The 27,384-nt window shown below is 40.3% G+C and overlaps 1 protein-coding gene across 4 annotated transcripts in view; it reads right to left on the bottom strand.

Moving 5' to 3' along the window:
• The window catches only part of PIEZO2 (piezo type mechanosensitive ion channel component 2), a gene marked incomplete at its 5' end in the record, with an annotated part of 352,743 nt that overhangs the window by 197,543 nt on the left and 127,816 nt on the right, over positions 1-27,384 (bottom strand). For all 4 annotated transcript variants that reach the window (XM_079717696.1, XM_079717698.1, XM_079717697.1 and 1 more), the window contains one exon: positions 25,534-25,659. In XM_079717696.1, coding sequence (XP_079573822.1) covers positions 25,534-25,659 — 126 coding nt within the window. The remainder of the gene's footprint in view (positions 1-25,533; positions 25,660-27,384) is intronic.

Below are 27,384 nucleotides of genomic sequence, written 5' to 3'. Positions count from 1 at the left end.
ATCTTCTTTATCCATTCATCCAACGTATACTTTTAAGCAGCACAATTTTGGGGGGTCATCAAGCCTTCCAGTGCAGGGATGCATGGTGATTCATGAGCCAGTTCTTCCGGATTGGACACTTAGGCTGTGTGTGGCTACCCCTTTGCAAACGCTAAGATATCTCCTTAAATAAAGAAGTAGCAAGATGATGGACATGTTTATGTCTTTCAAGACTTATAACTAGAAATGTCCTACAAAATCACATTAATTTACAAGTTGAACCTTATGAAATTGACGACAGTTGACCATTTTTGCCTATAAAAACCATTTCAAAGCACTCAACATACCATAAGCATAACTTTTTAAAAGAATCTTAGTAACTGCACTTCATTAATTTATTCAGTGTTTGGGAAATGTGGACGGAGCAGCTACTACAGCTGAGTGTTATTTCAGGCCCTGAATATAAACCCGGAAGCACAGCGTCCGGCGTCTGTGCCTGTCAGCAGTTTACGATCTAGAGCTGAAGAGAAGCAAAAAAGACAACGAAGTGAGTAAAAATTACAGCGAGTTTTAAGAGGTAAAAGAAAGGAAGAGACTGTGTTAAATTGGGAGGTGAGTAGGGGGGGAGTTACATGGAGTCACAGTCAACTGCCTGTGAAGCTTTCAACCCACGTTCACGTGGAAGGAGATTCCAGTCCCAGGACTCGCTACTTTCCTATCACTTTTGAGGACAGAGTTGGCAGTATGTCCTAATGGGAAGTGATTCATTTAAAATGGTACACCATTGTAAAGCAATTATACTCCAATAAAGGCATTAAAATAAATAAATAAATAAAACGGTACCTTAGAAACTTCCTCTTCCACACATTAGCCCAAGTTGGTCTCCTTGGAGACACCTGGGAAGTCTCTGCAGAGGCACCAGATTCCAGTCACTTTTAGAGCAAGAAAAGCAAGGTTCTGTCAGGTGACTTGGTGCTGTGAGCTGGCATTGGCCCTCCAGCAGTTTTCAGGAGTTAAAAATGATGCTTGCTTTCTTTTAGCATGAGGGCCTCGCCTTCCTTTCTGTTGGAGTGGTTTTAGGATCAGACTTCCGAAATTGCAATGTCTCGATTCTTTTTTTTTTTTTTTTTTTTTTTAAGTAGTGCAAACTATACAGCTCATAAACCTTCATTGGATTTATAAAGGTAGAGCTTGCTTTGGAATGTCTCCTGGAGTTTGTTCTCATGAAATTGCTTTTTAACACACTCTTCAAAAAAGAAAGAAAGGAAAAGAAAGTCTTAGGGTCATAGAAAGGAGGCTTCACAAGCATCCAGGCTGAGGCAAGCTCTCAGATTATCGGGAATTCTGGCAGATTTGCTTCAACTTCTATATGTTTTCTCCCCTATGTACAAAGGTAGCTCATGGTCATGCTGTCTTTATGCTCCAGGTGATGGATGAAAGCAATCTGAAAATAGCCCTGCACTGGAGTCAAAACTGGAGTTCCACAAAATTGAATGTTTTCTTTATTCCTCTCATTTGCTAGTGTTCCATCTCCCAAATTCAGGGAGCTTCCTTCCAAGTACCTAACCACCCGCCCCCGCCCCCATCCCGTGTCTCTCCTCAGCAATTTACAATGTTCTAGACGTCTTGTTCCCCACCTTCCTCCCTGACATTTCCTGAATTATGCTTCCTATTCCCAAAGGCTTTGCCCTAGCTGTGGTTATCCAGGAAAATGGTAAATTAAGTCACATAAGAGTGAGTTCCTTTAAAAACCTGCCTTAATTCAATTAGTTGGGACCCAAATAGTGGACTACAGAGAAGCAAAGCAGAGCAGAGAGAGATGTGACACTTTCAATAAGAAATCATGTAGGTAAACGTCAAAGAAGTCTCATATGTACAAAGCATGTTTTGCTTTTAATATGCAAACAACTCAGCCATCTGAAATGGCACATAAAGATCTCATTTTATATTTTTATATTTTATATTCATTTTATATTCAATTCCACCTTATAACTGACCAAAATGGGAAGCAGGGCATCTATGGAGTAACATAAAGAGCAAGACTGGCATCAGAAGACCTGCAGTTAAATCTTAATTCAACTCATAGACTATGTGAAATTCGTTCTTGGCCTCAGCTTTCTCATCTGTAAGATGGGGTGAATAATACTTGCTTCATGTGGTTCTTGGCATTAAATTGAAATAATACTGGGAAGAATGCTTTGCAAAGAGCTCAGTGCTACAGAAATGTAAAATACTGAATAAAAGTTAACATTTGGCACCTAATAGGTATTAACAGCAGCAAGGTCTGACCACAGGCAAACACCTATTTTAAGCTCTAACTTGTGCCAAAAATCCAGGGCCAGACAGAGGAAGGAAAGGCCCGTAAATCAAACAGTCTCCTTAAGAAGCCTCCTTAGGAAGTCAACAAAGATTTAAACATTTTTAGCTTCCAGTTAAATTAGCATTGAGCAACTCCAGAAAAATGCTAAAAATCAATTATGTAGGCTTCACGTGTCATGAATAAAATATATTGTTCTAATAGACAACAAGAAACTTACTGAAAGATTCCTCTTGACCAAAAAAAGGAGAATATTCAATGCATTTTATAAATGAAGATGATTTTCCAAAAAGAAATTTCCATCACTCAAAAGTGATAGCTGGGTAATGGTTATTCACATTACAAAAGTGGGTTTACATTCTTTTTTTAATTTTTTTTAAATTGAAGTATAGTTAACTTACAATGTTGTGTTAGTTTCAAGTGTACACCACAGTGATTCAGTTATACATATATATATTCTTTTTCAGATTCTTTTCCATTAAAAGTTATTACAACATACTGAGTATAGTTCCCTGTGCTATACAGCAGAACCTTGTTGATTATTTTATATACAGTACTGTGCATCTGCTAATCCCAAACTCCTGTTTTATCTCCCCCACTCCTACCTCCACTATCCCTTTTGGTAAACCATAAGTTTGTTTTCTATGTCTGTGGGTCTATTTCTGTTTTGTAAGTAAGTTTGTTTTAACCTTTTTTTAGATTCCATATATAAGTGATATCATATATTTGTCTTTCTCTGTCTGACTTACATTCTTAACATAGTTTCAAGAAGAGACTCTTTAAAAAGCAAGAGCTTTAGCGAGGATTATATTATAGGTTGTAGCGAAACTTTAATTCCCATGGATGCATGTGCATTACACCCGTAGAAGAGATGAGACTGACAGTGAACACCAAGAAGAATGTACATCACATACCACAAAAGTGACAGCCGTGTAACAGGAAGAGTGTCCTTGGGAAGGGCTCTGTAGCTGATGCTAAAGATGCTTCTGCACAGGCCATGGGAGATGCGTGTGTGTCAGCTGATTCCCATCTAGACCCCAGGGCCCTCAGTTGCCCTCTTCAGAGACACCGCCTCCAGGGGTTGTTAGCCAGCATCTCCAACAGAAAGCCAACCCCTAGAGGAGGCTACTAGTGCTGTGACCACCTTCATCTCTGATTAACCCAGGGATTTGTTACTTATTAAAATAAATGTTAAGGTGAATTGTCCTTGGTGAAGTTGGCAGTGCTCGGGCTATGTGGCTTGGCAAGCGCACGGCACAGCCCTGGAATGAATAGTAAAATGAACCCAGTGAGTCCCTCCTCCTCGCCCATATTCAGCTGGGAGAACTGATTCTGCGGTCCTGAGGGGTCCAGCTCCTGATCTGACGGGGTTAGTGCTGCACCAATGCCAACAGCAAGTACAGTATCCAGATAATGCCAGGGACCATCACAGTGTTCTCCTCTAGCGAACATTTCATGCAAGGTGTCCTCCAGACCCTTATAGGATTTGGAACTGGGACTTTGTGTAGAGTAGAGGACAGGACATATCACTGCTTTTGTCCCTGCTGATAACGAATGTTGACGTCTCTAAAAGAATTCAGTCTGAGATACATGAAGGACAGAGGTTCCCCTAATCAGAGTTCCAAAAGGAAAGAATTAAAAGAACAAGAAAGAAATAACATCCAAAGAGATAATGTGTGCAGTTTTCCAGATTTGATGAAGGATATCAATTCTTGAATTATACTATGACAATCTAATGAAACACAAACAAGAATAAATAAAAAGAAATTATTCAGATAAATATCTTAGTTAAAGAACAGATCACCAAAAACTCTATCTTAAAATCAGCCTGAGAGCAAAAGCAGATTTCCTACAAAGGAGGAGCAATAAGCCTGAGCATAGTGTTAGAGGCAACAGTGAGTAGACTAATACCTTCAAATTATGAGAGAGGTTCTGCTTCCAGCCAAGATGGAGTGACAGGAACCAGATTTACTCTCCCACCTCAGACAGCCCAAAACAAAACAATATACCAAAGACAAGTATATGAAACAACAGTTTTCAAGATATTCAGTCTGAAGCAACGTCAGACAGTGATCCTTGAGGAAAAGAAAACTCAGCAAAGCCAACAACTGCTCCCAGATTTCTGCCAGGAGAGGGTGTCTGCATGCAGCACAGGGAAGGGGAGGAAGTAGGCAGAGCCCAGGGACCCCTGAGCAAGAAGACGTAGCTGAGAGTCCAGAGAGACCAGGGATGCCCCTTGCCCAGGGAAGGGCCCCTGAGAGTGGGGAACAGGACAGCAGAAGGACCCTGTTCTGCTTGAGGGTTCTGCCAGGTCCTGGTCAGCACATGCGTATGAGGAAACAACTCTAGGAGCTTGCCTCCTGTATATAAAATAGGTAAACAGCAAGGACCTACTGTACAGCACAGGGAACTATATACAATGTTTTCTAATAACCTATTGGGAAAAGAATCTGAAAAAGAATATCTGTCTATCTATCTATATAGATAGATAGATAGGTAGATATATCACTGTGCTGTACACATGAAACGAACACAACATTGTAAATCAACTATACTTTAATTTTAAAAATTAATTAATCAAAAAAAATTTTAGGTATCACTATTAAAAAAAAGGGTCTTGCCTCAGTGGGGGAAAAACTGGCCATAGACAGAACGCTGCTCCAGGCCTGCCTAACAAATGTCCAAACAAGATCCAAAAAGATTGAAACGTTCCAAATAACCTAACCTGATTCCAGAACACAGCTTAAGAATACTTACAGGAATAAAAAAATATCCAGCACCCAACAAGGTAAAATTCGCAAGGTGGGCATCCAATTAAAAATTACCAGGTATATAAAGAAAAAAATGTAACTCTGTGAGGTGATGGATGTTAACCAAACTTATTGAGACCATTTTGCAATATATACAAATATAGGATCATTATGTTGTACACCTAAAACTAATGTAATGTTATATATAAATTATATCACAATAAAACTGGGAAAAAGAAAACCATTAAAAGAACAAAACAAATGTATTAGTTGTAGCTAATAAATTAAAAACTGGGATAAATTTAATTTAAAAATATTCAATCCAAAATAAGATAGAAAAATATAAGAAGGGGAAGAAAAGATAGTATAAATAGAAAAAAATAGTGGATGACAGATACAAGCTCAAAGCTACTAATTATCACACTGAATGTAAATGATCTCAAGATTGCGGAGGGGTGCACCTGAGACTTCTAAGATACAGGCAGTGTATTACTTGTATTGTTAATCTTTGTATCTTAAATGTGACTTCAATATATAATAAAATATACAGAGCATTTACAGAATCTCATACCAAGAATTACTGTAACAATACTCATGCATACACAAATGAGCTGTTCTGATATTCTGACCAATAGCTCTTTATTTATCACAGATTCTTGATGAGTTATAATTAATTTTGTTAAATTAGAAGACTTTTCTGTAAGAGCTGTGTTCTCAAGAAATCCTATGATACATATTTTTTGATAAATGCAAACTGTGAATATCTGCAAATGTCAAATAATCCTAATAAAAGCTGACCTGGTCCTCAAATGGTGGCACTGATGATGTTTTTTTTTTTTTTTTTTTTTTTTTTTTTTTTTTTTTTTTTTTTGTGGTATGCGGGCCTCTCACTGTTGTGGCCTCTCCCGTTGCGGAGCACAGGCTCCGGATGCGCAGGCTCAGCAGCCATGGCTCACGGGCCCAGCCGCTCCGCGGCATATGGGATCCTCCCAGACCGGGGCACGAACCCGTATCCCCTGCATCGGCAGGCGGACTCTCAACCACTGCGCCACCAGGGAGGCCCCTGATGATGTTTTAAGATTGATACATTTGTTGGCTTCTTGGTTGGAATGGGTTCTGAGAGAGTGTTCGTTGGAGAGGGTGAGAAATGGAAGGAGTCAGTTTGGTACAGACGAGAAAATACACAGAGCAGGGGGGACTGTGTGAAGATTTACTCCCCCAAAGAGGGGAAATATCTGAATCAGCTATAAAAAACGAGTCGAGGGACTTTCCTGGCAGTCCAGTGGTTAAGACTCCCCTTCCAATGCAGAGGGTGCGGGTTCGATCCTTGGACGGGGAGCTCAGATCCCACATGCCTTGCGGCCCAAAAACCCAAAACAGAAGCATATTGTAACAAATTCAATAAAGACTTTAAAAATGGTCCACATCAAAAAAAAATCTTAAAAAAAAGAAGACTGGTCGAATCTTTATCCAAATTGTCATATCATTTCCCAATAATAATTCACAAAAATATGATCCTCTCTGAAAACTTTCACTTATGGAGAATCTGACCTTAGATTTTCTTTTATAACGTGTGTGTGTGCGCACATGCATGTGTTCATGAGTGTGTTACAGAAGTACAAAGTATGAAATAAATAAAGTAGTGTGATTTGCGTCAATGCATGTAGATGCACGCACTCACTTTCATGATATGTGAGGGCGTTGCAGGCTGTTTGTAAAAGGTAGCCTCTTAGAACCATGTTGATTTTATTCCAGCACCTACCACCTGCTCCAGAAAATAGACGGAATGTGTCCATCTCAATGCAAGGCCAACAGTCCTTAAAGAAGGCTGTGTAACAACAGCACTCTTAAGTGTTAACCCAGAGATAATCATTTATTGGTTGGCAGAAATGGTAGTTAGATCTATTTTGAGATAAAATTTCCCAGGAAGCAGTAACCTAAGTTTTAATATTTTTTCACTGGCTAATGACTGAGAAATAGGAAACTTTTTTTTTTCTCGTTTCCTACCACTTTGCAGCCGCCTGAATCAATACTAATGCAGGATATGGGTGAGAGTCCATATACCTTTGCCCTTCACATCAGCAATCCTACAAGAAGAAGTAAAACCAAACAAATGCCATCAATACCAACGTGAATATGCTGAAATAATGTTTAAAGAAAGGAGGCTGGGGCTAAACATGTCCCTACTCCAACACTCTTCTTAGAGGTCAGCCAAGAATTCTCCAGAACCCAATTCCCACCCCTTCGTCCACGAGCGCAGGGAGGCTCCAGGGAGAACAAGGAGCCTTCCAGCCCGGGGCCCAGCAGCGAACCTGCACTCAACCCTCCTGCTCCATCTGGAATGGAAGGTCTCAGAAGAGGGTTGGGTGTCACCGGGACACCAGCCACAAGTGGCAGGAAAATTACCACCTTCATACCGTTAACAAGGCCAGCTTGCACAGTGCATCTGAGAGGTAGCTAAGAAGGGGCTTTTCTTCCCAGGACTCAAACAAGGCGTCATCACAGACTTCAAAACAGGAAGGAAAACCCATGCAGGTGACAGAGGGACCCAGGTGGTCAAGAGCTGTCTCTTCTGTCCCTCAGCTGATAGCCTCCAAAATCCTTGACAACAGAACCAAGAAGCAGAAGGAAGCAGCTTCCTCTGGACCCAAATGCTTTCCAATCGTGTCCTTGAAGGACAAATGTGGATTTTCAAAGATTTCATGAAAAATTTATTGGATAAATCAAGTTAAGTCAGTTGTATTGGTTTTTATTACATCTTATGAAAACAAAAGAAAACAAATCATTTTAACTGAGGAACCAGGGACTGAACTAGATTTATATCTTTAAGAGTTTCTAGAAATGTTGTTTTCACCCTATATATTTTAATGAGGGTTGATATTGAAATTAAATGATGAGTTACAGTTGAACTCCAGCTTAGCACCGATGAACCCACTTTTTTTCTGTTGCAAATTAATGTGCTTTATATTATAATGAGAAAGGTTAATAATAGTATACTTGTCACTTGTCACTTAAAAAACTTGTCGGGCTTCCCTGGTGGCGCAGTGGTTGAGAGTCCGCCTGCCGATGCAGGGGACACGGGTTCGTGCCCCGGTGCGGAAAGATCCCATGTGCCGCGGAGCGGCTGGGCCTGTGAGCCATGGCCGCTGGGCCTGCGCGTCCGGAGCCTGTGCTCCGCAACGGGAGGGGCCACAGCAGTGAGAGGCCCGCGTACCGCAAAAAAAAAAAAAAAACTTGTCTACTGTGTGCCAGACACCTTCTGAAGCTGAGAAGGTAAGAGAGAAGTGAGCTCTCTGAAGATCACAGCCTAACGGAAGGGGCAAGTGTAAAAAACATAAACATGCTTGAAAAAAGAATGGAAAATACACTGTGAAAACTAACTCATGACATTTTGTCATTTCAGCTAAGATCTCAGGTCGCCAGCTGAATATTGTATATGTCTTCAACAGTTTTTTTCAACTAGGGAGCAGGGCATGTAAGTTACTGGAAATGCATCTTTATCTATGACCAGTACCCTGATAACACCCATATCTGTGTGGCCAAGATGTCTTTTCTGAGCCATAGATCCATTTACACAATAACCTATCAGACGTTTCCACTTACAGCCCCACAGACGCATGGATCTGGATTTCAAACACCAAACTGACACCCATCCTCCCTTCCCCTCCCCCCCGCCACGTCAAATCTGAGCTTTCCTGTGTGGTCCTTACACTGTTGAAATGGTACCTCCATGCACCCAATCAGAGTCTTTCTGTTTCCTCTCCACTGAATTAGACGATAAATCATCTTTCTTGAAGCATCTCGTCTAAAATTCCTCTGCAATCTCCTTAGTTCAGGTTCTCATCGCTTTTCACCCAACAGTCTCCTGACTGGTCCTTCTGCCTCTATCACCCCAATCTGTCATCAGTCACAAACACACACCCACGCAAAGATGTACACGGTGGCCAGAATGATCTTTCCAGAACATCATTTATTCCTGTTTCCACCACTGTTTAAAACCCTCAGTGGCTCTTGCCACCTACAGGCTAAATTCTAAATTCCTATAAGTGACCTCCAAGACCTTACAAATACCTGGATCACTTTCCATGCCCTGCAGCTGGACGAGTTCTTCAATCCTTTGGGGGATGACTTTACTTCATAATTATCTCTATGACGGCTTCACCGTATGTTACTGCAAGGATCTGTTTATGTGCCTACCTCCTATCCTAGGTGAGGAACTCTCCAGAGCAAGGGGGCTATAGCTTACTTATCTGTGGTTCCCTGGGTCTGGCACACTCCTTGGAACACAGAATCTCCATATATTCAATCAAGACTTGTTGAATAAATGAATGAAAAACATATAAGGTAAGAAACTGTTTCAAAACCATCCTCTGATTTGGTCTTCACAACAGCTCTTGAGACAAGTAATCATAATTTTGAGGATCTTTGGTTGAACAAGAATCTACTGCTCTGACGCCCTACTCTTCACGGAAGTCCCAAAGCAAATAACGAGGGAAAACTCTAATTTGTTCCAAAAATAGTCCAGTGGCTTTTTAAAAAAAACATTTTTCTCATTAAGGCATAATTTATATAACCTAAAACTCACTAGTTTTTCTGTATAATTTTTCAAGCTCTGACAGATGCATCCGGTCATGTAACCACCACGTCTGCCAAGACATAGAGCAGCTCCATCAGCCCCCAAAGTCTCCATGGCTTTTGTAGTCCCCCAGCCACTGGTGACCACTGACCTATTTTCTGTCTTTAGAGTTTGACCTTTCCCAGAATATCATCCATGTCATCATATAGGCTGGAGCATCTGAGTCTGGCTTCTGTCACTCAGCATCATGCATGTGAGAGTCAGCGTGTTACTGTGTCGATCAGTACAGTGTACTTTTCATTGCTGACTAATATTCCATCCAGGGGCTGCAGTTTATTGATCTATTCACCAGCTGAAAGACATTTGGGTTTCTTTCCCAGTTTGGGGCAATTACAAATAAAGGTACTATGAACATTTGCTTAGAGATTTTTGTGTGAATATAAGTTTTCATTTCACTTGAGTAAATATCCAATAGTAAGAATTCTGGGTTGAATAAGAAGTATATGGCCAACTGTAAAATATTGCCAAATTGGTTTTCAAAGTGGCTGCAGGACTTTGCATTCCCACCAGCAATATGTTTGAATTCAAGTGGTTCCACATCTTCATTAGAACTTGGGGTCTTTCCTTCCTTCCCTCCTTCCTTCCTGCCCTCCTTTCCTTCCTTCCTCCCTTCCTTCCCTCCTTCCTTCTTTCCTTCCCTCCTTCCTTCCTTTTTGCCATTCTAAGAGATGTATAGTGGTAATCTCATGTTTTTAATTTTCATTTTCCTAATGACTAACAAGACCAAGTACAATATATTTTCGTGTGTTTATTTGCCATCTGTATATCTTCTTTGGTGAAGTGTCTGCTCAAAATTGTTGCCCATTTTAAAAACTGAGATGTATCTTTTCTTAATATTGAGTTTTTAGAGTTCTTCATATATTCTGGATACAAGTCCTTTCTCAGATATGTGATTTGCAAATATTGTCTTCCATTTTGTGGCTTCACTTTTTACTGTCTTACTGGATTTTGAGAAGTTCTTAATTTTGATGAAGTCCAATTAATCAATTTTCTTTCCTTATGAATCATGCTTTTGGTGTCATATTTAAGAAATCTTGTCCTTTGTCCAACCCAAGGCCACAAAGATCCTATTTTTTAAAAGAGTTTTATGGTTTTAACCTTTACATTTAGGTCTATGACCCATTTTGAGTTAATTTTTGTATATGGTACAAGGTAAGGATTGACGTCCTTATTTTTAATATGAATTTTAAGATGGAATGAATTTTAAAATTGATTTAAATACAGATTTTAAATATGGAACCCAATTATTTATTTCTCCACAAAGTTGCTTTTGCATCTCTGTTGAAAATTAACTGACCATGTATGTGTGGATACAGTTCTGGACTCTCTTATTCTCCCCCACTAATGTATATTTCTCTCTTTTCACCAGTAGCAAACTGGCTTGATTACAGTGGCTTTATACTGTTTTGATCACCTCCTATTCACCTGTTGGTGAGAGAGGGATCCCCTGCCCTCAGTAGAACGAGATGGCTGACACACGACATACAAAACTAAGCAGATCAGACTGGCAGAGATTCTTAGTCACAAATACTCCTGACCCCGGGAATGAGGATGCTGCATGCCCTGTGGGGCCACAGGAGGTCGAAAACTGAGCACGGCTGTAGGGAGGCAGGCTCTGTAACATCAAGAGGGTAGGGTACCCCTTGCTGATCACAGGATGCAATGGGCTCGTTTGAATAATTCTTCAATCTACTTAACATTTCAGCTCCATAAACAACTATACAGAGTGTGTGCCTTGAAAGCAAATGAGCCCTAAAGCAGAGGCATGAGCAGGAGGAGATGGTGGCTGCATTCTTTCATGTGTCCACTTTGTTTCCCCATGGCCTCGCTGCCTGAAATGTCAAGCATGCTCACCTCGATATTTCATTTCTACCTTCCTGGGTTAATTTTCTTCTTAGTGATTATTACCATTGGAATATTATAAAGCTTATTTATATGTCTCCCACATTACAGAATATCAGCTCCTCAAGGGTTAGAATTTAAGTTGGTGTTGTTTTTAAGCTACTGTATCCCAAGCATCTAGAACAATGCCTAACACACATGGGTGACTAATAAATGTCTGTTTGTTGGATGGATGAAAGGACTTGAGCTGTCTTTCCATGACTCGTTGACATCCTTGGGGGAGGGGAAGGGGATGTCTCCTCCCTCTGTGGATTGAAATAAAGTGTCCATCGTGATTTCATGGAATTTGTGTATGAGGCCTTGGATGACTCAGCTACCTGGAGTAAGTTTCCGACTGAGGAGTCTTATCATGATCCAGTCCCATGATTCCCAACCAATCACAACATTCTTATAATAATACCCCTTAGTTTCATCCGAGTAGAAACAAAAAGCCTACTTTTCCCAGAAGCGCATTCATGGACTTCAAGCAGCCTATCATTTTAAAATAAGTGTTAAGCAACATTGTATATCAACTATACTTCAATTTAAAAATTTTCTTAAATAATAGATAAATAAAGTAAGTGTTAAGGCCATAAAAAAGTAGACGTAATCTAGGAAATAAATTTAGTCACTCTGACTTTAAAACATAAATAAAAATACCAGTTCTATGAGAACTGTATATTATCGAGTATAAAGTTTACTGGTATAGTTACTAAAACATAATAAATTTTAAAATTACATCTTTATGGAGAATGTTTACTGCTTTGACTCAAAGCCAAGAAAAAATAATATTTCCAAGAGTAAAATAAATGCCAGTTACTGTTAACAAGAAGGTCTATCTATAACTGAAGCACAGAGAGAAAACACTGAATACATTGTATTTTGTTGACAAAAAAGATACGTTGATTATTCAGTCTTATGAGATGCCTGCTGTTGCATTTCACTAGCTTACAGATTCAAAATTTTAAGTATAAACTAGTGACTTGGCTGTTTTAAATGGAACATGTGTTTTGGTTTGCTTTGCTTTCAGAGGCTTCATGGTGAAATGGTGAGCTCACCTGCATTCAAGTGAATAGAAAGGGTAAATGATTTTATAGAGATATCATCAGAGGCTTCACATCCTGGCTGGATTTTAAGCTTACAATTATCTAAAGGAGAGTTCTTAAATAATAATTTAAGCTTTGGATGACTTCATTGTTTGGATAGAGGGAAATGTCACATGCCCAAGTTCATTACCAACCTGTCAGAAGATCACATGGAGATAACACACGGCAGGTATGACTGACATGTCATGTATGTGACACATCCACCCAGATATAAAGAATTAAGTCTTCAAGTTGATTATGAAGACTCTGTGTCTCACTCTGTCAACTTCTCGATGCCACCTGTGCTTACCAACGCCCCCCGTGAGACGCCCGGCTCATCTGCCCCCACTGCCACTCTTTTATTTCATGAAATCACAAGTCCACTGAGAAACAGTGACTCATCCAGGGCAGAGAGTCAGAAGATTTTCAGGCTTAGACAAGAGCCTCTGATTCAATGACAGCTCTAATACAGCAAGCATCTACCTTTCTTTTAAGAAAATATTCATTTAATACACCTTCAATAAACTCAAACAAATGACATAAACTTTAATCTCATCACAAATTAATTAATAATTTTAACATTAATAAGTCTTCCTTGTATCCAAGGTACTTCGAAATAATAAATAAATAAAGAGATGGTAACATTTCACAAGCATTAATTGCTCCCTGAATAACTGTTAAAGCTGCCATATTTCTAGCTTTGGAGAATCTCAAGTATATTTTATATACGGATGCTTTTTAATGTTTGTAAAAGTCCCAAAATTACCAAACTGAACTAAATCAAGCTTTTTATCAGCCTTGAAATGTTTGAGACCCTAAGGCTCCGAGCTTGATCTTAAAGAAATGCAGGGCTTCCCTGGTGGCGCAGTGGTTGAGAGTCCGCCTGCCGATGCAGGGGACGCGGGTTCGTGCCCCGGTCCCGGAGGATCCCACGTGCCGCGGAGCGGCTGGGCCCGCGAGCCATGGCCGCGGAGCCTGTGTGTCCGGAGCCTGTGCTCTGCAACGGGAGAGGCCACAGCAGTGAGAGGCCCGCGTACAGCAAAAAAAAAAAAAAAAAAAAAAAAAAAAAAAAGAAATGCAGTTGCTATTTTCATCTTTTTGTTGAAATTAGAAAATCTTAAAAATGTCAAAACAACATAGTAAAGCATGTGAAAAGATGCTCAACATTGCTAATTATTACAGAAATGCAAATCAAAACTACAGTGAGGTATCACCTCACACTGGTCAGAATGGCCATCATCAACAAGTCTGCAAATAATAAATGCTGGAGAGGGTGTGGAGAAAAGGGAATCCTCTTACACTGTTGGTGGGAATGTAAATTGGCGCAGCCACTATGGAGAACACTATGGAGGTTCCTTATGAAACCAAAAATAGAGCTACCATATGACCCAGCAATCCCACTCCAGGGCATATATCTGGAGAAAACCATAATTTGAAAAGATACATGCACCCCAATGTTCACTGCAGCACTATTCACAATAGCCAAGACATGGAAAGAACCTATATGTCCATCATCAATGGATAAAGAAGATGCGGTATATATATACAATGGAATATTACTCAGACATAAAAAAAGAATTAAATAATGCCATTTGCAGCAACATGGATGGGCCTAGAGATGATCACACTAAGTGAAGTAAGCCAGACAAAGACAAATATCATATGATATCACTTATATGTGGGATCTAAAAAAATGATACAAATGAACTCATTTACAAAACAGAAACAGACTCACAGCCTTTGAAAACAAACTTATGGTTACCAAAGGGCAAAGGTGGGGAGAGGGATAAATTAGGAGTTTGGGATTAACATATACACAATACTATATATAGATAATCAGTAAGGGCCTACTGTACAGCACACAGAACTCTACTCAGTATTCTGTAATAACCTGTATGGGAAAAGAATCTGTAAAAGAAAGGATATATGTATATGGACAACTGAATCACTTTGCTGTACACCTGAAAAAAAAAGGCAATATAGTATGTACTTTAAATTTAACATTGGTTTTATTCAACCAAATGCTTGAGAACTCAAATGATTTAGCTGTATGATAGCAAGAAGCAAAACTTCTTATATGTCCAATTTCTAACATCTTTTTCAGAAACACAGCCAGACTCTACAACAGAAGTAGGAATTCTCTAGCCCCAAAGCTATTGTTTTTATACTATTGTTTCTTTTTATTCTAACTCTAAAAACTAATTAAAAACATGAAGGGTAGCATTTCCAGTCCTAAAAAAAAGTCACCTACAGACACAGCATATTATAATACCTTAAGTGGGATGAAGAAGCAATAGAGTAGCAGCAGTTACACTGGTGTGGCCACACACAAAAAAACTGTCTAACTTTATGGCTGATTTTGCTTGATTAGTTTTTTATGGATCAAGTGTGTGTCCGTTTTTGTTTCTGCTTCTTTTGTTGTGAAAATTAAGGTTCTTTTTGGAGAAGATTCTGAATAAGTCTGAAAAACCAAAATGCAAGTAGATAACGTAGGTTTTGGAGGACTTCAAAATGCAGATGCTAACAGCCTGAATTGCCATCTATCGATAAAGTTCAGTCACCTTCATTTCAGAGTAAGACATAGACTAAGTGTATGTCTCAACACCAAGCCATAAAACTGACAAATAGCTTCTGGTAAAGGTAGTATTATACCATATATTATGGAACTCAGCTTACCCTTAATTTATAGGTGTTTTTATCTGTCATTCTTCCATGAATTATGACAGTATCAAGAAGTACTGCCATCTATTTGGGGGAAACAGAAGAGAAATGTAGAAATAAATGGAATGTTTTTCTTATTGTCCTCTAGTATAACCAGTTAATGAGGAAAACCATCTTTAACTTTTCCTGGATGTTATGCATCAAGGCAAGATCTTGACTTTAAATTTGATATGTATTTGGTGAAATTCTCCGATAGACTCTAGGCAGAGATGCAGAAATGGTGCTTTTAGTCCATAGAGTAAATGCTACAATCTTTTTTTTTTTTTTTTTTTTTTTTTGGCGTTACGCGGGCCCCTCACTGCTGTGGCCTCTCCCGTTGCGGAGCACAGGCTCCAGACGCGCAGGCTCAGCGGCCATGGCTCACGGGCCCAGACGCTCCGCGGCATATGGGATCTTCCCAGACCAGGGCATGAACCCGTGTCCCCTGCATCGGCAGGCGGACTCTCAACCACTGCGCCACCAGGGAAGCCCAATGCTACAATCTTAAGAGCTGTTCAATATCTCACAGTAAACTGACTCTTTCCAAGGATATTTCCATTTAAATATGATAGGAGGAACTTGCCTGAGTATGTTTATATCCCCAGAGTCAATTCTAATCTTAGAGTTCATAAGATGATAGAGGTGTAGGCATTTCATGATAGATCAGCACTTTCATAGTTGTTACTGTGGATAGCTACATAGTTTCATCCTTTGGGTTTCTGCCTCAACATCCCTTCCTCCAGGAAGTCTCCCATCCCAGGCCAGACTAGAACCTATTATGCATATTTCCACTGATCTTTTTACATCCTCAATACCAGCTCTGCTAGTGGTGTTCACTCCTCCGTCTGCCTCCACCTTCCACCAGTGGACTGCAAGGCCTGTGAGGGCAGGCACACAGCAGGCATTTAATAAATAGTTATTGCATAAATTCATATGTGACAGGACTGTGGGATTGTAAATAACCTGAATTACTTGAAACTAATTTTCTTTGTGGCTGTTATAGAATCTACTCTGTGGAGAAACATTTTCAAAATTAACAATGCAAGATATCATAATTATCATTGTTACGATTTAAATATGACATTCTTTCAAATTTCTCAGTTAAGGAAATAAACACAGAATAATATTTTTGGAAGAGTACATATAAAAATAAACATGAGACTGCAATGAAAATATCCTCCTGATTCTGCAAAACTAAAAAGAAGGAAACCTGTGTGCTGTCTCCTCATTCCTGTGGTTTATATGTCAAGGGTGCTTTGGTTTTTATTATCACCCTTTCGGAAACTACCCATCAACCCGTACTCCACTGCGCTGCTCCTTAACGTCGTTTTGGGGTCTTCAAGAATGATCACCCATTTAAAAATTAGAGATTGTAAACGAAGTAACAATGCAAGGTAATGAAAGAAAAGCATTTGAAACTATATTTATCAACATGCAATATTTAAAACATTTGTCTGCAAATATAACATTTTATAGTAATATCTTTAATATTAATATTATCTATATACTCATATCCTGCAATGGGGATCTTAGGAAATGTTTAAATGTCCCTAAATATGAATGTAAGAGAGAAATTAGATCAGCAACTTCTTTGCCAACCTTCTACATCCCTGAAATATATTTTTAATGCATGAAATCAAGAGGATTGTTCTAAATCCAAATTTCTGTTTACAGGAAGAAATGTGTTTTATGTATGAATCCACATACCTAATCCCTAAAATATACACCAGTTCTGTAAGTCTGAAGAATAACTCAACCGCGTCATAAAGTTAATACTTTCGGGAATGGCAGGACTATTCCTGGCCCAGCTGTGCTACCTCCACAATGCCCTTGAATGATCCTCGCATCATACCGGGCCTTTGACAACACACAGTTAGAGCTTTATGTTGTCCGCCTAGCCTTTTGAGGTTAAGATTACTCCCGCACCACAGAGATTTGCCTTAGAGCTTTTATGGTAAATAACTTACACTAGAGGGCTTCCCTGGTGGCGCAGTGGTTGAGAGTCCGCCTGCCGATGCAGGGGACACGGGTTCGTGCCCTGGTCCGGGAAGATCCCACATGCCGCGGAGTGGCTGGGCCCGTGAGCCATGGCCACTGAGCCTGCAGGTCCGGAGCCTGTGCTCCGCAACGGGAGAGGCCACAACAGTGAGAGGCCCGCATACCGCAAAAAAAAAAAAAAAAAAAAAAAAAATTTACACTAGAAATGCTGCATCATGAAATTGAGGATAGGGAAATTGTTATTTAAGCAAACACAGTCGATCCCAAATCATCTTAAATTTCCTGGCTCTTACAGCAGGCTCGGTGAACATGGGGTGTGGAGCAGAGGGGCCCAAGGCGAATGCCACGGGTATTATTCACTGGAAGCATCTCTCCTCTGAACCCAGCTACTAATGAGGCCCACCCCGCTCCCAGCTCTTTCCTCCTCTCCCCTCCTCGCTACTTCTAAGGCCAGCTTTGTCTTTCATATTTTCACTCCTGACATCCCCAAATCCAAATAGAAATCCAAGTTTCCTTTTGCAAAGGAAATCAACACCAGGTAACTTTACCTGATATATCATTTTTAAAGAGAAATAAAAGCCTTCAGGTGGACGTGTCTTTCTCCTACTTCTTCATGAATTGAAAAGAAGGGAAATGGTAACAACCATAGAGTAAGATGTTCAGTGTCCACCCAGAGCAGGGGGGTCGGGCTCAGCAGAGAGAGGACGGACGTCCCTGCCCTGGAGCTGCTCTCACGGACTGGAAGGTGAGGATCCATGGAAAAGCGGTCCTCAAACAAGGGAGTCATCTGATTTCACCCTTTCATTTCCTTTTCTGCTGCCACCAATTCACTTATTCACTCTTCAAACAATTTGGGGGCGGGATTCTATCCATGGACCACTGTATTAGATGCTCAGGTCACAAAAATAACACACGACAAACCCTCTGCTCAATCTCATCATAGGCTAACGGGAGAATAGACAGAATCAGGGATTATAACTCAGCATGAAAAGTTCCATGCCCGATGCTCAGAGTTTGGGGAGCTGGAAGGCCCTGACCCAGGCATTCCCCACGGCACACGTGACCCTGCTATGTCCGCACTGCTCACTCTTACGGGGAAAGATATTCTGGGAGGCCAATATCCTCACCAAGTGAAGTTACTAAGTCACTGCCAACCACAAATACTTCACCTGGAGCTGGTATATCAGATTAATTATCCTCTCACCCAGCACAGCTTCCAAATTTGTGTATCCTATTCTTACCTAGCCCTCACAATCTGATCAACCAAAGCCCGATTTCGCCATAAAGTTTTCCCCAGCAACCTTAGGAGGCCGCGTGATGCCCGTGGAGCAAGGACACCTCGATTTGAAATCCTGCTGCTAGTTGAGTGACCTAAGGGAAGACACTTTCTGCCTCTGGTCCTCACCCCCCATCAGAAGGGTGGTGGTGAGAGCCAGTCAGGATTAAAGTGAGATCGTGTGAGCAAAGTGCTGGTTGACTTTACAACAACAAATGTTAGTTTCTTCTTTTCCTTACCTTTTCATCCTTTGTCTCTTGCTTCTAAAATTCTATAATATGGAAAGCATGATAAATAGTGAAGAATATAGTGATTATATATTCCTCTGTGCTGAGGGGCAGGGCGTGGCGGACAAGCTTTCAGGGAGAAGAGGGAATGGGATTCCCAGCCCCGGAGAAGGGGTGAGTTCCTGGTAGGGAAGTTACTGAGGGAGAGAAAAAAGTACTGGCAGAGGGTGGGTGTCACTACGACCCTGTCACTGACACCACCTTCCAGCTAGAGCCGTCTCACCATTACCCCGGATCTCAACCACATAGCACAGAACAAACCCCCTAATAACAGAATTACTAAGAAACTGAGATAAAGAGGTCACAGAGAATTATTTGGTGTCACATAAGTTTTGCACATTTCATAATTTCCAAGTTTAACCCACATGACTGTGTATAATTTGGTTCTGGGTTATTTCTGCCCCCTTGTCACTGTGTGTGATTTTAGGCAAGAAATATAACTCCTCTAATAATAGTAGAAACATTAACAACAACAGTAATAATAGTTTATTGAGCACTTGCACAACAGTCATTGAGCACTTGCTATGGGGCAGGCACTGTGCCAAGTGCATGGCCTGTATTAACTCAACCCTCACAGCAGCCCTGTGAGACAGTGACCACCATCACCTTCATTTTACAGTCAAAGAAACTCAGGCACAGAGATGAGTAACTTACCCACAGTCAACTGAGATCCTAAATTCACTCATATATTGGATAGTATAAAAATTCTCGTGAAAAATGTTTCTACCATAAAATGAGAGACTCTATTGGAAAAATGATGATAAAGTATATGTCACTCTACGACTATCACTCCAAGTGAATCAAGATACCAACCAGCCCTGGCCTACGAGACTTTCACCCTGATGGGGTTTCTCTTCCCCATGGTGCCCCCATCCCAATTCGAACCCTTGCCCTGGGCAGTAAAAACTAATTGCGTTCATCATTCCAGGAACATTGACTCATCAGCATCAGGTTACCAGAGTTCCCTTTCAGCCGTGCTCTCCACCCAGGCCTGGGCTCTGGAAAGCAGAGCATCTAGGGAGGGGCTCACTGCGCACCCACCCCACCATCACCGGGGTGGGGTGCCGACCCGCCAGGCCCACACCTGGCCCTGAGTCTTCTTGTCACCTGCTGAGGTTTCAGACGCTGGGTCTGGACATTGGAACCCTAGTGTTTTGAGGACAGAAAGGCAGTAGAATAAAGTACCATCAAGGCCTAGAATAACCTCTTGGTCAGTGGCTCCTAGGCCGAGTCTCCTGTGCTCTCAGGATGAGAAAAGTTGGAACTCTAGGTGCCCCTCCCCTACAGGGGGTAGAAAACTGCTGACTTGAGGGGTCTGGCCCTCAGGGGGAAACAGATCTAATGATGAGTCCAGCAATTGAATGAAGCAAAGAAAAGACAATTCTTTATAAGGACAAATCTCCAAACAATAGAAAACCATGGACTGAATACCAGAAACTCACTTAAACCCTTTGAAACTGCACTACTCCAAAGTCCTAGGAAGTGCAGTGGAGAAAATAATCCTAAACAGATGATAAATATGGGGTTTCACAGAGAGGAGGAAGGAGCAGGAAAGATCCCAGCTCAGACCTGCGGTGGCTCCGGGCCACTCACTCACCCTCTGAGCCCACCTTTTCATCATTGTCCTCAATGTCACCCTCCCCCCTCCCCCCACCTCCTCCAGCCTCAGCCTCATCCCCGCCTCAACCCCAAGTGCAGACTGGGCACTGCATTTATACAAAAGAAAGGCAACTCCCTGGAGAAGAGAGACCATAAGAAGGCACAGCCCTATGTGGAGGAATAAGATGAGTCCCAGCTGGATCCAGCCTGGAAGAGGGTGGCCACTCATCTCAGGCCCTGCCTGCACAGCCCGACCCACCCTAAGTGGAATGGGCTGGTGTGTACAGAGTGCCCTACTCAAAGGATATTGGAGCCAATTTGTAACAAGAAAAAAGGAGTCATTAATCAGAAAAGGGATACAGTGACCCTACAGATACTAGGTGCTCTATACATGGTAGCTACTGTCACCGCAAATCTTCCCTTCATAGTTTTGAGCTCAAAAGTTTCTTTCAATCAACAGCCTGCTTCAGCACAGCCCCAGTGTCCAGACTGGCGCTGCAATTCCACCAAGAGCGCCACAGGTCCGCCACTGAGGCTAACAGACTACTTCTATGGGCTCTGTAGTGACATAATTGAAGGCGGGTTTACATTGATTGAAACAGTATAGTTTTGACAGAATGAAAATATTTTAGTAAGCGGCACAACACATGTTTGAGGGAAACTCACAGAGGTACCCCTGCTCCATGGATTTCCTCACTTACCTGTGAAAGCACCGTTCTGGAAGTGAAGGTGGAGGGGTGGTAGGGCCCCCTTCTGCACAATAGCATCTTTAACGAATGCGCCAGCTGGTCAAGCACTAACTGGGTTGGTTTGAAACAGCGTTTACTACTGCCAGTGACTATTCACAGGGCTCTGGGGGGAAAGACCTTTCAATGGCTCAATGTTTATAAATGCTACTGCTGTCCCCCAAACGCACGTCTCAGATTCCTGAGGGATTCTGGGAGCTTTTGCCAGAACTTGGGTGAGGGTATATGAGTTTTAAACGGGGAGAGGAGTCGTTAGGGAAACCAAATTAAACTCATATGAATGAGAGCTTGGTGGTTTGGAGTCTGAAGACCACTTGAGTAAGATGGGGAACCCGGACCTGTCTGGATTCCTTCATTTTAATTTGACAAAGTCTCACAGACAGAGAAAGCATTCAGAAGGCACAACACAGCCGGCCAGGCACTTTGTGTCTTTTTATTTGAAGTTTTGCTACTTTACCTCTACAGGTGCCAAAAAAAAAAAAAAAAGGCTAAACTTCAAATGTGGGATATCAAAATAGCGGAGTTTGTGTTTACAACTCAGATGGTGTAATCGAAACTCCAAATGCTGGAGAAACAATAACACGAGTGAGGCGAAGTCAGCCAGAAATGAAAAGTCAGTGTTTCCATTACCACGCAGACAGGGTTTTTCAAGAGTTTATATAACTTGATCGTTAAAAAATGCTCCAGGCTGAAAACCTGGTTTGTGTCAATCTTGGACTAAACTAGTTTGCAAAACTCAAGTTTGTTTGCTCTGCTTTTTTATCCCTTTTCAAGAATGTATTGCTTTGAAACACTGCACATGAAGCTGAACCAAAAAAATATGTAGACCTTGTGAGCCAATGCTGTTGCAGCATCACCCGTTTTTTAGAAGAAATTGCTGATTTCTCTATGTAGACTCACCTTCAAGGTGCCTATGGCACTCAAGTCCCTTTTCTAACTCATTCTTTTGTGTCTCCCTTCTCTGCGGTGACTTCAAAAATATTGGAACTTCAGATTGGAACATTCACTTTTGTGGAAATAAATTTCAAATTGGAATTTAACTTGTTAGGAATAAAGTTTACTGTTGTGATTTTCATTATGTTGGCTCGGGTAGAACAGAATAGAGCTTTTATATGGGGACGTCAAAAAGGAAGGAAGGGGGCTTCCCTGGTGGCGCAGTGGTTGAGAGTCTGCCTGCCGATGCAGGGGACACGGGTTCGTGCCCCGGTCCAGGAAGATCCCACATGCCGCGGAGTGGCTAGGCCCGTGAGCCGTGACCGCTGAGCCTGCGCGTCCGGAGCCTGTGCTCCGCAATGGGAGAGGCCACAACAGGGAGAGGCCCAAGGCAGTACAATAGACTTGTACGTGTTCAAGACACATCGCCGTGAAGAGGGCAGTGGAGGGCAGCTGTGCATGAATAAAATGATCTAGGGAAACACAGTGTCTGGAAGCCCACATATTTGGCTGGGAAGTTAGGAAAGGCAGGTCTAGCTCTCCAAGATTGGGTTGCAAGAAATGCCCAGGAAGAGGCATGTCAAGAGGCCAGATCTGGCTGGTCTCTATCCTTCACCACTGAGAAAGACAGACTTCTTCATCTTCCATCCAAAGGGTCTAAGTAATTTGGATTCTTGCCTGGGAAGGAGCAGATAACTCAAGAATGAGCTTCTGTGTGTGTGCATATGTGGTGTGATTTGTGTGTGTGTGTGTGTGTGTGTGTGTGTCTGCATGTGTGTGGTGTGTGCATATGTGGTGTGATTTGTGTGTGTGTGTGTGTCTGCATGTGTGTGGTGTGTGCATATGTGGTGTGATTTGTGTGTGTGTGTGTGTCTGCATGTGTGTGGTGTGTGCATATGTGGTGTGATTTGTGTGTGTGTGTGTGTCTGCATGTGTGTGGTGTTTGCATATGTGGTGCGTGTGTGTGTGTGTGTGTACTTTAAGTTTGTATGTCTTTCTGTCCATCTCTGCCTATGCCTTATAGGAGAGACCCCACAGTACATTCGTTTGTAAATGTGGAAAATGGAAAACGGTCTTAACATTTCACATTACATTTTTTACTTTCACCTTTATAGAATTATTGAAAATGTTATTTTGAATAAAAATAGAAAGACATAGACTGTGGATTGGAAGAAACGATGTGCTCACGCCCTAATTTAAGCCCCCTCTAGCACAGTCCTTTCCACGGCATCACTCAGCACCTAAAAGTATCTGCAGACACAGGCAAGCTGTAGTTTATAAGCTCAAATTTGAAAAATTTGATGAGTTGTAATATATCCTGTGATGAAATACTTTCAGTGATAAAGAGAACTCATTATTCATGAAACAGCCTTTTTTAAAAACAAAAGATAATCTTTTATTTTCTACTTTGCAGTAGTATGAATTATTATTCAAGAGAAAGTAAATAAAATTTTGACATCAAAACATTATTATATATATAACATTATATAATTGGGTATGGAATCTCATCTGGATGTGATGCATCAAATAATTTTTCCATGTTCTTCCTCTTATACCTATCTATTTTTTTTCAAATTCAGCTTTCATTTTCGGGAAGGTGGCAAGCTTTCAGACAACACTTACAGTTAAAAATCCTGCCTTCTGGCCCTAGGAATGCCTGATTAAGAACTACCCAAAGGATTTTTGATTAAGAAGCAATACAAACTATCATTGCTAACATTTCTACTAAGTCCAAAGAGACTTGAATCTGGCCAAATGTAATAAATCCTTTTCATCATTAAAATAATATAACTAAAGTACCATTATTTAAACATTTTATTTTATCAAGTTTTTAATAATGATATGACTTTTATCAAGCATTAAAACCACATCTTAACAATGGGATATTATTCAGCCATGAAAAGGAATGAAGTCCTAACTCAGGCTACAACATGGATGAAACTTGCAAACATTATGCTGAGTGAAAGAAGCTGGATACAAAAGGTCACATATCACTTAATTCTGTTTGGATGAAATGTCCAGAGCAGGTATATCTACTAGAGGCAGAAAGTAAATTAGTGGTTGCGTAGGGATGCACGGAGAGGGAAAGAAGAATAACTTCATGGGTGCAGGGTTTCTTTTTGGGGTGATGAAAGGGTTTTGGAATTAGATAGTGGTGATGGTTGCACAACCCAAAAACCACTGAACTGTGTTCCTTAAATGGGTGAACTTTATGGTATATGAATTCTATCTCAATTAAAAAAATAATAACCATATCTTAAATCATCAGATCTTAAATCAAGAATCATTTTGATAGGCACTATTATCCAAGGAACTCAGCACTCAATAAAATGGCCAGAATGAATGCTCACTTTAGTTCTGTAAAGTTTAGCTCTCTAAAAGTTACACGGGGAGGGATAGTGAATAATTTATGACTACAGATTTTACTAAAGAATCTCTCACTACATTTATGCTAATACTATTTGATCCATGAAGAATTTTGATCTGGCTTTTATTTTACAGGGAATGGTTGGTTTGCTTCATTTCACTTGTGCTAGCACTTATGAAAGATCAGGAAATTTCAAACCGACAAATGGGTTCCTCAGCGAAAAACTGACCATTTAAAAACTATTATTTTAGTCTATTTCAAATATTCACTTAAAACATGTGGATTGTATTCCATCTACTTGAAATGCTTCTGTTTTTTTCAAATGACAATCACACATCCTACAAAAATGGAAGTAGAATTTATCCAATGGTAGGTTAATTCTGGAAAGATGATCCTACCTAGATAAAGCATATACATGTCAACGTTTTCAGATCAAAACCTCAAAATATAATGTGTATAAGGTATGTCATTTCCTTATGAATAGCAAAAAAAATCTCCCAGTTTGAGAAAGAAACTATCGTGTCACTCACATTTTTCCCTTAAAGATATACAAAATCTTACATTATGCTTTACAATAAGCCTGAAGTCACTGTCGTATTTATTTGACATTTGTACTCTTATTTATCTTATTAGATATTGTACATGTCTCATCTCACCAGCCATAGTGGAAGCACCAGGGTCTGTACGTAAATCTTGATTTTTTTTTTAGACTACACCCAAGCATAATGTCTTACATACAGATCACAGTCTAACATCTAATATATGTTGAAGATGCATGAATTAAGTTGTTCACATTACCCCACTGTCTAGGTATATAAATTTCTTTGAATGTATTTATAGTGTATTAGATTGACAAATGGCCAAAAATTGCCACAAATTTTGTAATGTCATCATTGCCTAGATTTCTATAAGTGTTATGACACATAGCTTTGTTATTCACGTATGTAATATAAAAAAAAAAGCCACCATCATACTCACAGTTGTAACCAGGTGCAATGCGGTGCTGTGCCTCCAGACTTGCCAACGTGATGTGGAAAATTATATGCAGCAACAGGAAGGAAAAACTGGTGAAGCACAGAGACTTTAACAACCGTCCTGTGTGTCCTGGGAAGAAAAGCACAGAGATTATGAGCGATCCTGAGATGACCACACTCGTTCTGACCTTCGTACCAGTCCACGTAGAACACGTTTCTACATTATCTATTGTGTAGACTGACTCAAAAGAATATGAAGTGTAACAATGACTCTCTTAATTATTAGTCTAAAGCTAAAAGCATCTTATTCCCTTTGTAAAATTATATAATTAACACTGATTAAAAATGCGACATGAAAGAAAGATGCTTTCCTATTTATCACAGGATATGTTACCACAAAACGGAACCACTAGAAAGCCTCTGGTCCAGAAAGTTTTATAAGGGAGTTCTGCCAACTTTGATGAAACAGATAATCCCTGTCTTGTAAAAACAGTTCCAGAGAGTAGAAAAAGAAGGAAAGTTGCTTAAAACATTTTACAATTTAGATTAAGTTTAATTTCAAAATTAAATAAAACTAGAAAAAGAAAGGAATTTCTAAGCCCATTTTACTTATGAATATGACACAAATTATTTGAAAAAAATATTTGCTCACTAACTGAAATAGCAAGGTAAAATGCAATACATCACAATAAGCTAGTATTTATTGCAGAAAAAGAAATGTGGCTTAATAGTAACAAATCTGTAAGGATAAGTCATACACTTGTAGGCTGATATGATAATTTTCTTAATGGATATGGAATAAGAATCTCATTAAGTTCAAAATCTATTTATGGTAAAATAATACAACACTCAGAAACTAGGAATAGAAGGAAATATCCTTAAGATAATAAAGAATTGGGACTTCCCTGGTGGTGCAGTTGTTAAGAATCTGCCTGCCAATGCAGGGTACACAGGTTCGATCTCTGGTCCAGGAAGATGCCACATGCTGCGGAGCAGTTAAGCCCATGCACCACAACTACTGGGCCTGCACTCTAGAGCCCACAAACCACAACTACTGAGCCCACACACCGCAACTACTGAAGCCCACGCGCCTAGAGCCCGTGCTCTGCAACAAAGAAAAGCCACTGCAATGAGAAGCTCACGCACCTCAACGAAGAGTAGCCCCTGCTCGCCGCAACTAAAGAAAGTCTGCGCACAACAATGAAGACCCAATGCAGCCAAAAAAGAAGAAGAAAAAGATAATAAAGAATTTATGCCATAACTAAAGCAAATATCCTGTTTATGGTGGAATTTTAGACACAGTCGTATTAATATCAGAGAACCATCAAGGACACTTGATACCCTTGCCACTTATATCACTGGTTGTACTGGCCAGTGTTATAAGAAAAAGAAAGAAGAGTTGTAATAACTAGAATTATTTGCAGATAATATGATCAAATGGAATTATTTGCAGATGACATCATCATCAATATAGAATGTCAAACTGAATCCACAGACCATTAGAAAAAAATACACAAAAATGATTCAGATGCAATATCATCTTGCAAAAATAAATATATCTCCTCTGCGTTAGCAATAATCAGATAGAAAACAAGATACAACTTAAATTAGCAACCAAAACTGTATTGTAAATGGTTTTGTCAATGTGTCAGTCTAATCAAACATCTGATCAGATTAAAGTCTGTAATGAACTGACTTTACTAAATAAAGATATTTTCCTTGATAATCTGGGCAAGCTGATTCAATCAGCCGGAAGTCCTGAAAAGAACAGGTGATTACCCTAAAAATTGAAGCTTAAAGGTCTAAAATGTCATAAACATAAATACATATATAACTAAAATGTCTCATTTTGTCT

Source organism: Hyperoodon ampullatus (assembly GCF_949752795.1).
Source record: "Hyperoodon ampullatus genome assembly, chromosome: 13".
Taxonomy (NCBI): Eukaryota; Metazoa; Chordata; class Mammalia; order Artiodactyla; family Ziphiidae; genus Hyperoodon; species Hyperoodon ampullatus.
Note: the sequence above shows the minus strand (reverse complement) of the source record. Positions and strands in the feature narration are given on the sequence as shown.